Consider the following 14,991-nt stretch of genomic DNA (forward strand, 5'->3'; position numbering starts at 1 on the left):
GATTGGACCACATGTCTCAGAATCACATCTGATTGGACAACATGTCTCAGAATCACATCTGATTGGACAATCTTATCTAGATTCTCCATGCTGCAACTTTCCCAGAATCTATAAGTTTAGCAGTACGTACCTGTCTTTCATCATTTGATACAAGTTCTCTTTCATATACTCAAAGACAAAATATAACAGGTCATTTTCACGTATAACTTCTTTCAATTTCACCACATTGGCATGGTTTAATTTCTTAAGTGACTGTGGAAAATAGAGAGAATATGAGAATTAACAACAGGATGATACAGTCTGTGTATGGCGGATACAATGGACTTCATCAAAATCTGTGTTGATAATGAACATGTACACACCACGGTATGGAACACATCGTTGATGCAACACCAACCATAGTTTTGTATTTCTGTCAACCTCTTCAGGTAAATGTGACAAACATCATACCGGTAGTTTTGTATTTTCTGTAAACCTCTGCACGTTGATGTGATACAAATCATAATTTTGCATTTTCTGTATTAAAATCACTACAAGTTGATGCCGACAAATCATATAGGTTGGTGTATTATCTGTAAATGTTCTAAGGTGACGCTAGTTTGATTTCTGTTGTAATCACGGTACTTTTTGAAATGTTCACAAGGTTTTCATGGTTCTCATAAACATTGTATCAACTGAAATGATGAAGAATGGTAGAGTCACTTGTGTCTGGTGATGCACTGTGTTTTTATTGAATTCCATGAAAGTGCCTAGCTTGAGAGCAACAATTACCAGCCAGAGCAACAGAGCGGATATTTACAAATATTTACAATTCAAGTTGAATCAGCATGTCGTTTGTGTGTGTTCAGTGTACATGTCATTTCATAATATTGAATCAAATAGTGCTGGTGTCAGTGAACAATGTGGTTGATCCCACTCAATTTTGACATGAGCAGATGTTACAAGGTATGTGCATAAACTGAAGTGGTTATTTTTTAGAATATACTTACTTTTACTTCTCTCAAATTCATACACTCATCCCAGGAATAAAACTTCTTTTTCATCCTGTGGAATGACAACATTTATGGGAACGTTAATCAGGTGAATGTATTAAATGTTGATATTTGTAGCTGCATAGCATCAATTTCAAATCTACAAATTTCTTTATTTCCCATGAACATCTCATCTGGACTTATTGTATATGCATGTTGGTTTCCTGTGTTTGGTCAAAATGTTTGTATTTTGTGTATGACTTGGGCTGAATTTACAACGACAGTGTTTTTTGCTGAGCAAAAGCATGGTAGCAGGTAAATGCTGGGAGGTGGGGAGTGTTCCTAAGTCATTTTACTGAATTTCTGGTTGTGTTAATGTAGTGATATTACTTTGGGCTGAATGAAATGTGTGACTGGAATTTGTATCACACTCATTATAAAAGGTCTAAAATCTTTGCAAAAATATTGCAAGATCAGTATTTGTTAATGTTCATATTGATGATATGAAATTTATAAACTTTTATGCATGGACAGATTTGTAAAAACTCTACATATACTGATATTGTTTGATACCATAGCTCCTAACTCCTACAATAATCAATACACAGAATGAATGCTGAAAGGACATATACAGCACAGTCATAGTGTGTTCAAATATCAACACTGTTCCTAAGGAAATACATTACAATAGTCTGTCACGGTATTCGATGTTCAAATCGTCCAGTGTACTGATGTCTTGGAAACATTTCATGCCGTCAGCAAATGTGATAATGCCACCGTAGTATCACGTAAGATGATAATTTCCAAATTTGGAAAACAACGACAGTACACAGAAATAAACTGAATGCAATGTTCAGGACACCAAAGAACAAAGTTATGTCTGAGCCATTACTTGATATTTACAATGCGGGTGGAAATAAAAGGTTGATTATAAATATTGTATTGTCATTAAGACACTCTGCAATATTGGAAAGATTTCAACGAAGCAGCATAGCATTTCCATTTTAATAATGCAAGAACTTGCCAGATAATTCAAATTTCAAAATTTCAAATGTAGTGAGTGACTTGCATTTAGGGTAGTTTACGATTTGAAATGAAAAGACTTAAACTTTTGCTCAAATTTTCAGCAAGAGAACTTAAAGTCATTGCCTTTGGAAATCATGAATAAAAATCAAGGGTCGACGTACAAAATTTGGTACTAGAGAAAGAAGTGCCAAATATTTCCTGACACCTGAAGTTAAAGTGGCCGCCATCCATGTGTTAACTCTATGGGGAAAAATTAACCGATTTTAAAAAAACCAAGCCGGTGAAAATTTATTTGCTCCATGAGTTTCAAACTAAGCCTCCACAAGTGGTAGACAAAAGACTTTTAGTAAAAGTTTGAGAGTCTTGCTAAATACCTATCCCAAAGGAGCATTCCACCTCAAGGACCATACTCAGTCATGTTGCTTTGGTTCCCATTGATACATCAATGCAGTCATATTGGGTGACGACAGACATAGTACAGGGTTCCTAAACTGTTCACCTTTGTTCCTAAGCCTACAGCACAAGCACTTTCCTACTCAGTTTCTGAAGATCTTTTGGTGAAGTTTTCTATTACAAAAGACCAAATTACCCAGGCGGTGCCGAACAATGGCTTGCCTGCATCACAACAATAGGTAATGTAAAAGTAGGGAATTACACCGCATACCAACCACTGAGAAATTTAAAATCAATTTATGATCTATTATGTCAGGAATAATGTTATTAACACTCACTGTGTATTGTAACTTTTGTGGTTATTACAGCATACTGTTTTGAATTGCTCATTAACTATGGTTTATTTCTGTCCCAGATAAGCTTGAAACAGAATTAAACTGTCTGATTACATGTGAAGGTCAGAGGATTTGAAAAAGAACAGTTCACCCTTTTTGGATCTGAGCAAATAAAAAAGCCATCATGAAACTAGAATTTTGAAATATTACTAGATTGACACAGGGACCCCTGCCACTGATGGTCAATAGTGTGTGATAAAACTACATTTTATCAATTTTCTACGGGAAATAAACTCAGGTGTATAGATGCTGGACTAATGAATGCAACATAACATGATGGAGAAAAGTGCTTTCTGTTCCATTGTAACCATGACAACAGGTAACAAACTCACAAAACATGCACTGATTAAGATTCAGTGTATATCCATCCAATTGAGTTTTCTCCCTCCGACAGACTTCATTTAACAATGATAAATTATTGAAGCATTATGAGTTCAATGGAGTACCAATTAACCAATAAAAGTGAACGCTGTCTTGCCGTGAAATGCCACCCATCTTAAAGTGTTTTTAATTGTCCAGTCCGGCAGAGATAAAAATGGTAATTGCGATATAAAACACAGACAAACAGCTTCATTTCCAAGAAAAGACAAGGCAATATTAAAATGAATAGAATGACATGTCCTGGCTGGATAGCAATACATATTATTACAAAACAAGACATTCTTTGTGTTGTAGAAAATTTTCAGCCCAGTTCATAATATTTGGCATTATTTTGTGCAATTATATTTTTTAAAATAAAGAAATGTTTTTGTCGTAGTGCATGTGTTTACTAAATAATTTTGATCATATTGAATTAGGACATACAGTTCATTACATTATCGATAATTACATTTTATTTTTCACAAATTAACAAAATTGTTTCTCTGCCTAAAATACTATCATATACTTCTTGAGGAAACAAAAAGCCCCATCTTATTTAGTGTTGTGACCTAAAATTAATTTTTGTGACAACACAGATATATGAATGCTCTAAATTTCTGAATCGTCTTCATTAAAAAACTGACATTTCAATCTTCTTCTGACAGTCTGAAGACAAGTAGCAGTACATGTATATCTTCAAGGTCAAAGGTCGTATCCATGCTGACAGACTATGCAGTTGATGTTTGCCTAGCAACATTATTCATAAATTATCATATCAAATTACTGAGTTGTCAACATTACTGTGGGGTGATTCAGACTCTGTAGCAATGCAACAAAGAATTTATCTTTGACTTTTTTCAATAATCCACATGTAATGAAGTATGTGGTGCCTTAATTTTACTGGACTTCACAGAATTTGTGATCAAAAACTAAGAGATGTATGCATCATGAAAAAGTATAAAAGAAGAAAAATGTTGTAATTTTTTGTATGTTCATTTTCCATGTCTTTTTCAACCGTGTTTACACGATAGAGTCGATAGCCCTTGAAGCAATATAAGACTCTTTTGTCAACACTTATCATTAATATCTGCAGCAATTTACAAATTTCATCTGCAGCTGAACAACGCCATGTGAAAACCAAGCAATAAAGTAATATAACCTACAGTACTGACTTTCTGAGGTAATACATATACATGTATAATCAAAGATGTTTGTGAATTTCTCAAAGATTTTAACAAAGCCAAGGGTGAGAGTAGCATCATTTGCTCTCTCAGTGTTTTTGCAAAGATTTGGGAAGATAGGTAAAGAGTTTGGAGATGAAGTACAAGTCTTGTTATCATATAACCTAACATGATTGTACGGATACATGTGAACCATGAGGAACCTATAACATGCTGGGAGTCTGGGAGAACCAAAGCTGAATTTCTCTTAGTATTGCTTTAACAAAAAACACATTTTCAGGAAAATTGTTCTTTCTAGAACTGAGCATTATAGTCACGGAAAGAGTACACATTACAGTGGTACTTGGAAATTCCTGAACTACAGTAATAGAGAAGTTATTTCCTATATGGAATGACAACATAGCGAACTGCTGTGTTTGTAACATAGAAACTGTGCAACAATGTACTCCTTTGTTGATGTATGGCAATCTAGAAATTAAACCCACTGTCAATAAGAAGGTCGTGCTGCAGGTTACACAGAACAAAATTGGATATTGCGCTACACTATGATTATGACTGTAATGTATTTTTAAAAAAGAAAACAACCATTGTTAGAAGGATATTTCAAAGACCATAAGAAAGTCATCTTTGACTTACTGCAAACAGTAAATACCATCATTTCAATGAAATTCTTCCAACCATTGAGGAAAAAATCACAAGGGTAGACATGTGTTTCATAATTGTCAGTTTCTGAGATCTCATGACAAAGACATCCATTTATACTGCACTGCAGATAACTAGGCGTATAACTAAACATGTCAGACATGGTATGTGTACTACGGTTTTAAATGAATTACTGTAATTTAATAATGACTTACTTTTTGATGGCGACCATTTCCCCAGTTTCATTACTTCTTCCAAGTATGACACTGCCATAGGTACCATCTCCAAGCTGTTTCATGAACTGGTATCGATTCATAATGTCTGATTTCTTTGTGACTTAATCAAACAAAAAACACAAAATAATTCACTGCTGCATAAATCTGGATGGGTGTGTTCTACCTAGTCCTTCGAATGGCCATTCTTAATTCCAAATTTTCAAATGAAAGTAGTTCTTTTGAGTCAGTCAGATTCTAGCGATAAATACGTCTTGACTTGACTTCCCGATAGTTGCATTCAATCACGACAGAAATTCCTAAATCTTCTCCAGTCTCACAGATATTTCCTAGGTTCAATCCTGTAAGTGTAACAACAAAAACATCATTATTTTAACAATTGAGATTTGAAACCAAAACACAAAGATATAAAATAAATTAATGTATAAACTACCAATGTATCCATGATAACTCCTTTATTCTAATTTGTATAGCCCATGAAAAGCTTTGACCTGACTGGTCAATGGGTAAGGGAAGACAGGTGAATCTTTCATAGAAATGTAAATTGTTGATACCAGCTTTCTCAATCACAACAGACTCTTCTTGACAACAGAATGCTTATCAACATTAGAAATTTCTTGTTTGTTTCTAATTAATAAAACAACAAATTAATTTCAGCACACTGGAGACATGTGCATGTGCAGATATGAAATAATTGGTGTGGTCAACATTTCAACAAAAATACTAAAAATAATAATGTTACTGGTATCTATGATGGAGTATGGGCATTGTGGTGGTGAGTCGTTAAGTCTGTAAATCACTAAGTATAAAACATCACACTTGTAATTATGGTAAATTTTAAATTTCTAATAATTTTTTTTTTCACAATAATCATCTGCAATAATATAATTATTTTTTTCATTTTTATAACCTCTAAATTCTATAAATTTGTCATTGTGTCCATGTAGATAAACTGCTTTCCTACAAAGATTAAACAGATATTGTTCTGCTTATAATGCAATAAGCTACAAAGTCAATACATGTATGCACACTATAAAGGCATAAAAATAATTTATCTTCTTGTTAGCAAATTAAAATTTAAGCACAAAACAGTCTGACATACATGTAGTCTGTGTTTAATATTTTGGAAGCTCGGTCAAATAGTGCATGAAATAGTGCTGATACGTAAACTTAATTGACAATTTCAAAATTGTCATTTAGCAATATTAAAAGAAAACGTGATGTGACATACATGGTAAATAATGAGATGACTTGGGGTAATTAAGGATTAGAAATTAAAATAATGCAATGTTTTCATGGCAACCTGCATGAAATTAATTAATTTTATGTAGATGTAAATTTACAGTGTTTGTCAAGCTGACTTTTCTTGGAAAGGTACATGACTTATTGCCCTGACGAACTGAAGCAAATTATCCTGCAATAATGTAGACAGCGGTACATACTGAGGCAAAATCATGCTGCAATAATGCACACAGAGACACATTATCTGCCAGTATTGCAGTTGGTATACATGCAGATGTAACTTATTGCTGACTGAACACCATACCAATGCATATGAATTCCTCAATAATATCCATGACAGTAGTACCCAATGCTTTGGCATGTACTGAGTATGATAATTCTTTGGAGAAGGTACACAATGTGATTCCTACGCCTGACTGACAGATGTTTTTTTCTACACTATACATGTAACTGCAATAGACAAATATGCTAGTATATGTATATCAGAAAGCTGGCTTTTGGGAAATGCTGAATTAGGAAATCTAGACTTTCATTTACGATTAATAGTATATCTGAACTCACTTGAATGAAGTTGACCAATAGCTGTTTTGAATTCCTGCCATGAACGCTAATATGCACACAAGTTAAATTCATGCAATGCTAAAATATTTGCTGGTACTGTATATCATTATGCACTATTAAAATTACCATATAGTGTAGTACCCATGTAAAAAGAAATTTATTCCATTGTAAACCCTGTCTGCTTGATGAACTGATTTAACCTCATTGTTTTAAATGGTAGACTGGACACATTCATGTGTAAATAGGGGTGGAAGGGGGTCACTGAAATGAATACAAATTATTAGGTGATTATTCAAAAATTGACTTTTCTTATACTCTATTTTCTTTCTCAGTACCATCAAAGGGTTCTCTCTACAAAACATTCACTTGTGTTTCAGAAATTTAAAAATACATGATACTCATCAGTATGTTAATGTTTTGTATAAAATTCAGAGCAACACACGTGTATCAACTAGTATTTCTAAATTAAGAAACAAGTATTCTAATCAACATACACGAACAAATTTCACCTTCAAAATACAACACTGTCTAGACAGATACAGGAAGTCAAATTTCCCCTTCAAAGTGTCATCTTTATCTATGCAAAGTTGTATGTTTTGACTGTTGGTCAGATAACCTTTGTTGATTATTTCTTGTATGCTTCCCATATGTAATTGCAATGTAATTAATCCATAACAAACCAATTAATTTGAATTGATATCACCTGATGGCTGGACAAAACATATTTGGTGAAAAAGATATTTTGAAATGAACGAACATGAGGTATAATATTTGACAATCATAAGCTGTACCTTCATCTGGTGTTAAGATTTCTAGGTTACAATATTAGATCAATAATGGATCGTTATGGAAACATTCATCTTGTATATCTGTGTGAATGGAAATTAGGTTTCTCACAATTGGAGCTTAATGAACTGCAAGGATGTGCATTCAACGGTTTCATCAAATTCTGTCTAAAACTTTAATTAATTATTTCAAGCAGTTTCACATGTATTTTAATTTTGTTATTTGAATATTGGCAAGTACAGGTATGATCAATCTGATTAAAATCCAATGTAGAGATGGGTTAGTCTTTTACGCTGTCGTATATTTTATGCAGTCCTCCCCTCATGATACACTTCATTCAATGTGCAATCTCATGGCTTAGATTGTTGTAATCCAACCATGAAACAGACTGTATTACAACAGACGTAGGGAATTTTACAGATGACAAAGTCAGCCCAAAGGTTCAATTATTTGATGAAAGGATAAGCAGAGTTGGAGGTGCAGAAGTTGACACCGTTTTACACTCTTTGTGTACATTACCGGTACCATGACAGCAGTAGAAATGCCAGCGAGAAATGTCACAACATAGGAACTACAGCATAGAAACCCAACCTAACGCAAATCTAACAATTACACAATGACAATGTAACGTCAGAGCATTGTGGCATTCTGTTAAGCTGCGCTGAATTCAAATACACTTGAAAAGATCTGACTTCGCAGGTCAGACACTTAACACATCTCTTGAGATTTTCCTTGTCAGTTATAGTCCTCTGAAAACAGTTCTACTGTCACCTGCATAAAATAATGCAGTTTATACGGAATGTAGGCTTTATCATGAGTGTATCATGAAAGTATTTCATACTGAGTTTATCATGAATGTAGATTACTGTAGGTATTTTATGAGCCAGGAAAAACAACAACTTTGGTTTTAATAATTCATGAAGGTAGGACAGTTAATTATAGAAAGGCAGATTACACAATGCAATATAATCAAGGAGTATTGTTTCCCAACCTTGGTGTCTGTAGCATATTGAATATACAAGATCTTACTCTAATTACAATGAGTGTGAAAGCACAAACTCTTTGTCATACTCCCATCATTTACTCAGACTTTTTCCTCAATATCAAGACCGGCAGATTTTCACACAATACCCATATAGTCCGTTTACTATAAATATGGCACATACCACTGATTTAAAAAAAAAAGTCTCTTGATATTAAGAATATTTGTCTAATTGCATTTGTACATGGTCTAATTTGGAGTGATTTATGAAATTTCTATCAAAGGATAATGAAATTGTTTAACATGGTTACATATTAGCTTCTCATCACATTGTGGCTAGACTTGAAGACTATTGTTGGAGGTAGCTTTGCCTTGAGTGAAGGAGCTTCAGGTCTAGTTTTAATAGGACCAAAACATCTTTTCAATGGCTTCGTGTATTATGTACAAAATCACGATCAGTGACATGACTATTCTTGCACTGCTGATGTGCTAAGAAAGGTTACTGAAAACTATGTATTTCCTGGACGTGTCTATTTTTTGTGACCTCTGATGTACAAACACTGCCTTAAATTGAACCACATTGGGCCAAAATAATATCACTGAATATTTAAAATATCACAAGGATGAGAATGAATACCATGTTGCATTGCAAATTGAAGGAAGCACACAATGAATCATGGGTAAAAGCTATAACCAGACTCTACAATACATGTAATCTGCCAGCATTAGATAGCTCCACTTAGGAATACCAGATAATCATTTTACTCTGAAAGATGTGACATAAATGTTAATCTTTAATCTCAAAGAGTACTGATTGTTTATCGATTATACTGTACACTTCAGCTGGGATTAGTTTTAAAAGAATTGGGGCTGAGGTATTACAATACAGGCAAGAATGTGTATTCTGTCTGATACTCAAGCCAATGCTGTATTATATATCAAGCTGAACAAGCTTGACAAGATCCTTTGCCGTTTGATTTGAAAAATACCCCTCCCTCTACCAAACTATTTGGTAGAAAGACTGTGGAAAATAGACATAAAACAACACTTTGGACATGATAATACACAATTATTCCTTTTGAAGACAGACTACCGGTAATCCTATTCAAGGATTTAATTGTCGTTATTTGTACTGCAAACTACTCATAAAACTGAAAATAGATAAGGAGAATAATCCACATCAAACACAGTTTTCCGACTTTAAGACACCTAAATGTCAACTAGTCAACTAAAATAAAACTTCTTAAGTCCATATCAGCAGTTTTATTTCTCACTAATGTGACAATGGCTGTTACAACAGCTGACTATGTAAGCCATTGATTTGAGAGTCCATCTATCCATTATGTTTGATCAAACTGTATGAGTCGAAACTATGGAATAATTTAAACTATTGTTTTTGAATGGATGGAAAAGACTGAAAAAAATGATGAGATTTACTTGGGAAATATAAATCAGTGACTTCATTGACAGCTGTATCTGTCTTCAAAGTAATCTAATCATGTGTTATTATCAGATCTATCTTTTGCATGAAAGAGGAAATGCATGATGTAAGTATCCCAATATTCAAGTCCTGAAAAAAAGCTAGGCTATTTCATAGATCATTTTGTCAGGAGAAAGACATGTACTGGTGCTGATTTGGGTCATTTTCCTTCATCCAACAACCAAACTTAATTTACAGCATGAAAAATAGGTATGAAGACACAATTCACTTTTCTGTCCATTTGACCATGATTTGACTATGATTTGATGAAAAGGCTCAAAATTTCACGACAACACATCATATTTCCTACAGGTTATTGATTCATACCCTGAGACTTTTAATTCCATGATTTGTTTGTCATTCTTTGTTTTACACTATCTATAAAATGCTAGCAACTACACTACTCTATTGTCTTGTAACATGATCTCTTTTGCCTGAGAGTCAAAATTTATCTTTCAGTAACACACATGTAATGTTGTATCAAATTTCAAGGTAATTGGTTTTCAGTGTCTAAACATCAATCACTGACAGGATGAATAAATTTACAGCTTGGTATATCAAGAAAAGTAATAGTTTTGTGTGAATATATCAAAACTATCAGGTCTTTTACTATTTTTTGCATTGCCATTTTTTCTTGATAACAATAATTATTAACAAAATTGGAAGAAGTCTACCCAGAAAAGACAAATGCAGTCATTCATAAAATTGATAAATATCCTTCAATATTTCATAATGTGGCTGTCTATGTTTTGACAAACAATTATGACGCATTCGTGACCAATAAACTTCACATCAGTTTTTCATGGTTTCCTTTTGACAACATGCTATCAAATCAGTCTCCCTGAATTGTTTTTGTGTTGGTTAACACCATAAATTCTGTGAAATCTGGTATTCTTGTTGAACTTACAGGCACAAACTAACCTTATCACTAATAATCATCACATCCTGACATTTTGCTTTCACACTATTCAACGTCTTTTTCATAAAAGTTGATGGATTGGTTGAAAATGCGATGACAACTGCTCTTTCTGCCTTGATCCATATGAAATATTCACTTTCTTGTGGTAATTGTAGTGGGACTGTAAACTTTCAGTTTGTATCGTAGTAAAACATAAAAATATTGAAATCAAGTGATTTATCCTGAATTTTACGAGCACATGGTGTTCAATTTTGCAGGTAATGCTGAAATCATAACAGTTACAAGTATAATGTAACATCCATATACAGTTACATTTTTCTTAAGTTGCTGGTACACTGACTGTAGATGAATTTTACTATTGGGGAGGGGCACCGTGAGCACCACTACCCAGGGATGTAGAAAATAGCCAGCAGCGGGCAAAAACAACTGGCTGTCAGCTAAAATTTGCAATTTGTGAAAATTTAGTTTTAGTAAAAAATCAGGACATTTTGCACAAACTTAATGTGCACACACATTACTTGTAACTGTCTGTACTTTTATCTTTGCCACTTGTGACCAAAATTTTCTACATCCCTGCTACCACAATTACCACCATCACCAAACAGTCATAGTTTGTTTTTGATAGACTTGATAACTATTAGTTCTAGATCTTCATGAATTTCAACCAAAAGAGACAGCATGTAAGATGATTGTTATCGTCTTTGTCATCCTTTGGTCATATCTATAATACAGCACTTGTATGGCTTCACTTTTGTAGGAGTGTCTCAACACTGGTAGTCTGCATAGATACACATTTCAGTCTGCCTCTCAAACTTGCTTGAGAACTGCCCAAAGCTGATTCTCCCGCTGTAGAAAAGTCTATTATCATTTGTTTTCTGATGTTACAGTATTTCCTTTTCATAATTTCTGGTAAAGCGAGAAATGCAGCATAATTTTTAAATTATTCACAAAGCTCAAGTTAAAAATTCGACTCCTTACAAAATTACACATGAAACAATTTCCAACCTTAATGGAAGAGTCACACGTTTAACATCCAAGTAAACCAGAAAACAGTAGTCTAATAAATACATGTACTATGTGATCTATCATAAACGCTGTTCATATAAGGAAAAAGTTCTTGTGTCTATTTATGACCTTAAAGTTCATTTGTGAATTTTCTTCGCTAAAATTAAACCTATAATTTTGTGAAATTATAATTTTCCTATATTCTGCAGTGTATGAAGGGACTTAGAACACTCCCCATCTAGTTAAACATACAAACGGAAATACAAAAAACAACTGAGAAACCATTTGTCCCTATGAAAGGTGACATAGTCCAAATTTTCTCTGTCGCTCTACAAATAAGACTTTTTAGAGACTTACTTTCCATTCCCTCCAAACTACATGCATGACCGATTTCAGCCTGTCAGCTGTGTGCCTTGAACTTTTGCTCATTGTAACTCAAATTTTGGTTTGAATATAGACCCTCGTTTTTCTCGAGGGTCTGTGGTTTGAACTGAGCACTGATAAAAGCCAATGTTAGACTGATACGATCACGAAAAGGTAATTTGTCTTTCTACTCCTCGGACAATCATCTGACTGTCACTATGATAGAAACAGATCCGGCTTTTGATAGTTACCGGCTTGCAAGGACAAACACAGGGTGGTCAACATTTACTACAAGGGCTGGTCTCTGTTGTCCGAATAACCATGGAGGTATCAGAGAACTGAAATCAATGGTGCCGTCTGGACATCTGACTGAGTACCTACTGGTTTTACGTGACAATGATCAGTTCACAGTGAAATAATATACACGTCCTTCTATTAAAACAGCAACTTCGTTTTATCTACAATTCTTAACATAAATCACTGAAAGTAAAGGACGCGGATGGTGGAGGTTTGGGGCACCCATCATCGGGGCCACAAACGTTTGGGCCCTGTCACCATGTTGGTTACTACATACTGGGGGTCCGGACTTGCGTCCGCAGTTATATGTGGTGGTTTCCTGAAGTTCGCCGTATTTAATTTACAGAAGACGACCCGCGTTTTTTTTTGTAAGACCTGGAACGCCGGGTCATCGATGGTGTCGCAGATAATAACATCTTGACTTACAGATGTCAAAAACATTTCTGCTATAAAAATAAAACGAAGCGACCACACACATGCACACAAGAGCAATTCACTCTACGCTCATTGTTGACTGTGTCAAATAGCAACCAAACGTACAAAAATAATTACATTGTCCACGAAAACTGTCGAAAGAAGACAATCAAGGCAAAATTTACGGCAACCGACCGATATCATGATAGTTAAGTTGATTGGTGTGATGATTATCACGGGACCTCGGCATTGCATCTCGCCAAGATAGCGTATTTTGCCTGTTTGTGGTTGTTTATTTGGGTATCTCGGTTGGCAGCTGACGGGCGTCCATAGATAACATGGCCACTCACATCACACAGGCCAGCGCAGCGCTAACAACCCTCGCGCAAAAAGTTCGATCGCAACGGACCGAGTGCCGTAAACTTCCAAATTGACATAACATTGAACATGTTGATATCTGGGAAAAGGGAAAACTTACCGAGTAAGGTCCATCAATTGACTATATTCCCTGGAAACTGCAAGTATAATATTGAAATTTCAACACCGAGTTTGTGATGGTCGTCTGTGTGTCATGAGTATTTGCATTAAGTCACGTGACATATTCACATTCCTGGGTTAACCCACTTTACTGTTAGGAGGCAAAGCCTATTTTTGGAGGGCATCTGTCTGTGTTGACTAATCTGCACATATCTGGCACTTTCAAGCTATTTCACTTCCATGTGAAATAAAGATATAAATTTTCTCTCTCCTAGCCAGTTGTGTATTTATTCTTTCATACTTTCTTGAAGTAACCATAATACATTTCCCTTTTTGTGGAAATATACTGCGTCTGAATTTTAAATTATATTTTGATAATAATTTACTTACTTGTTCAGCGTGTTCAAAAAGTGGTATTTGTATGGAGTAAGAAACCAATTTTCACATATGAAAACCTGATTTCTCTCAATTTTTTTTAGTACATATTCCAAAAACCAAGCTTCACCACTGCCCTGTGTAAAATGACTTTTTGGAAGGATGGTGTTTTTGAATTGAATCATACAGATTGTGCTGGAACCGTTGACACTGGCAGACATTGGTGTAATCTAGGGTGAGAATACTGTTGAGTAAACAACGGTTATCACAGACTTTCTGGCAGCTAATAAAGAATACACAGCAATTCAAGATTTCTCTCCACTGTTTCCATGAATTTGGAGAGTTCTACGATAACAGTCATGGTAGAGGGTATACTATATATACTATAGTGCAATCAAATACATATGTAAGATATTGTATAAGCTTCTCTAAAAAGATGGCTCTTCATCTTTGATATCAGTGGGGAGCTGGCTGACTCAGAGGTACAAAAAATCCTGATATTTTACACGTACACAATATAAAATAACATTTATTCACATTAAAATGGAATTCCAATGAACATAAAACAATATCGCTATAAGAGGTTATACGTCACTACAAATTTGCATATGTGGCAAAGGAGGCATGTTATAGCCATGTTTACCAATAGAGCACAATAAAACATTGCTGAGGAAATTTTCAGTCAGACACATCTTTAATATGGAAAGTGTTTTTTGAGGTAAAATGTGCCTTGAAACAGAAAGGTTTAAACTTCTGCCACAATTTTCAAAGACTTGCACCATTGAAACATGCCCTAAAATAATCAAGAACAAAAGTCAGGGTTCACAATGCAAAGTTTTTGGATAACAAAACAAATTTACCTAAAACTGATCAATATAAGATGGCTGCT

The 14,991-nt window shown here is 34.5% G+C and overlaps 1 protein-coding gene across 2 annotated transcripts in view; it reads right to left on the reverse strand.

Moving 5' to 3' along the window:
• The window catches only part of LOC139133927 (serine/threonine-protein kinase MAK-like), a 30,466-nt gene extending 16,605 nt beyond the window's left edge, over positions 1 to 13,861 (reverse strand). For both annotated transcript variants that reach the window (XM_070700724.1, XM_070700723.1), the window contains exons 1-4: positions 13,729 to 13,861; positions 5,184 to 5,542; positions 990 to 1,044; positions 131 to 252 (exon numbers count right to left, since the gene is read on the reverse strand). In XM_070700724.1, the coding sequence (XP_070556825.1) occupies positions 131 to 252; positions 990 to 1,044; positions 5,184 to 5,284 (278 nt within the window). In that variant the 5' untranslated portion in view covers positions 5,285 to 5,542; positions 13,729 to 13,861. The remainder of the gene's footprint in view (positions 1 to 130; positions 253 to 989; positions 1,045 to 5,183; positions 5,543 to 13,728) is intronic.
• Positions 13,862 to 14,991: the final 1,130 nt, after the last annotated feature.

The sequence above is a fragment of the Ptychodera flava genome, chromosome 5 (assembly GCF_041260155.1).
Source record: "Ptychodera flava strain L36383 chromosome 5, AS_Pfla_20210202, whole genome shotgun sequence".
Taxonomy (NCBI): domain Eukaryota; kingdom Metazoa; phylum Hemichordata; class Enteropneusta; family Ptychoderidae; genus Ptychodera; species Ptychodera flava.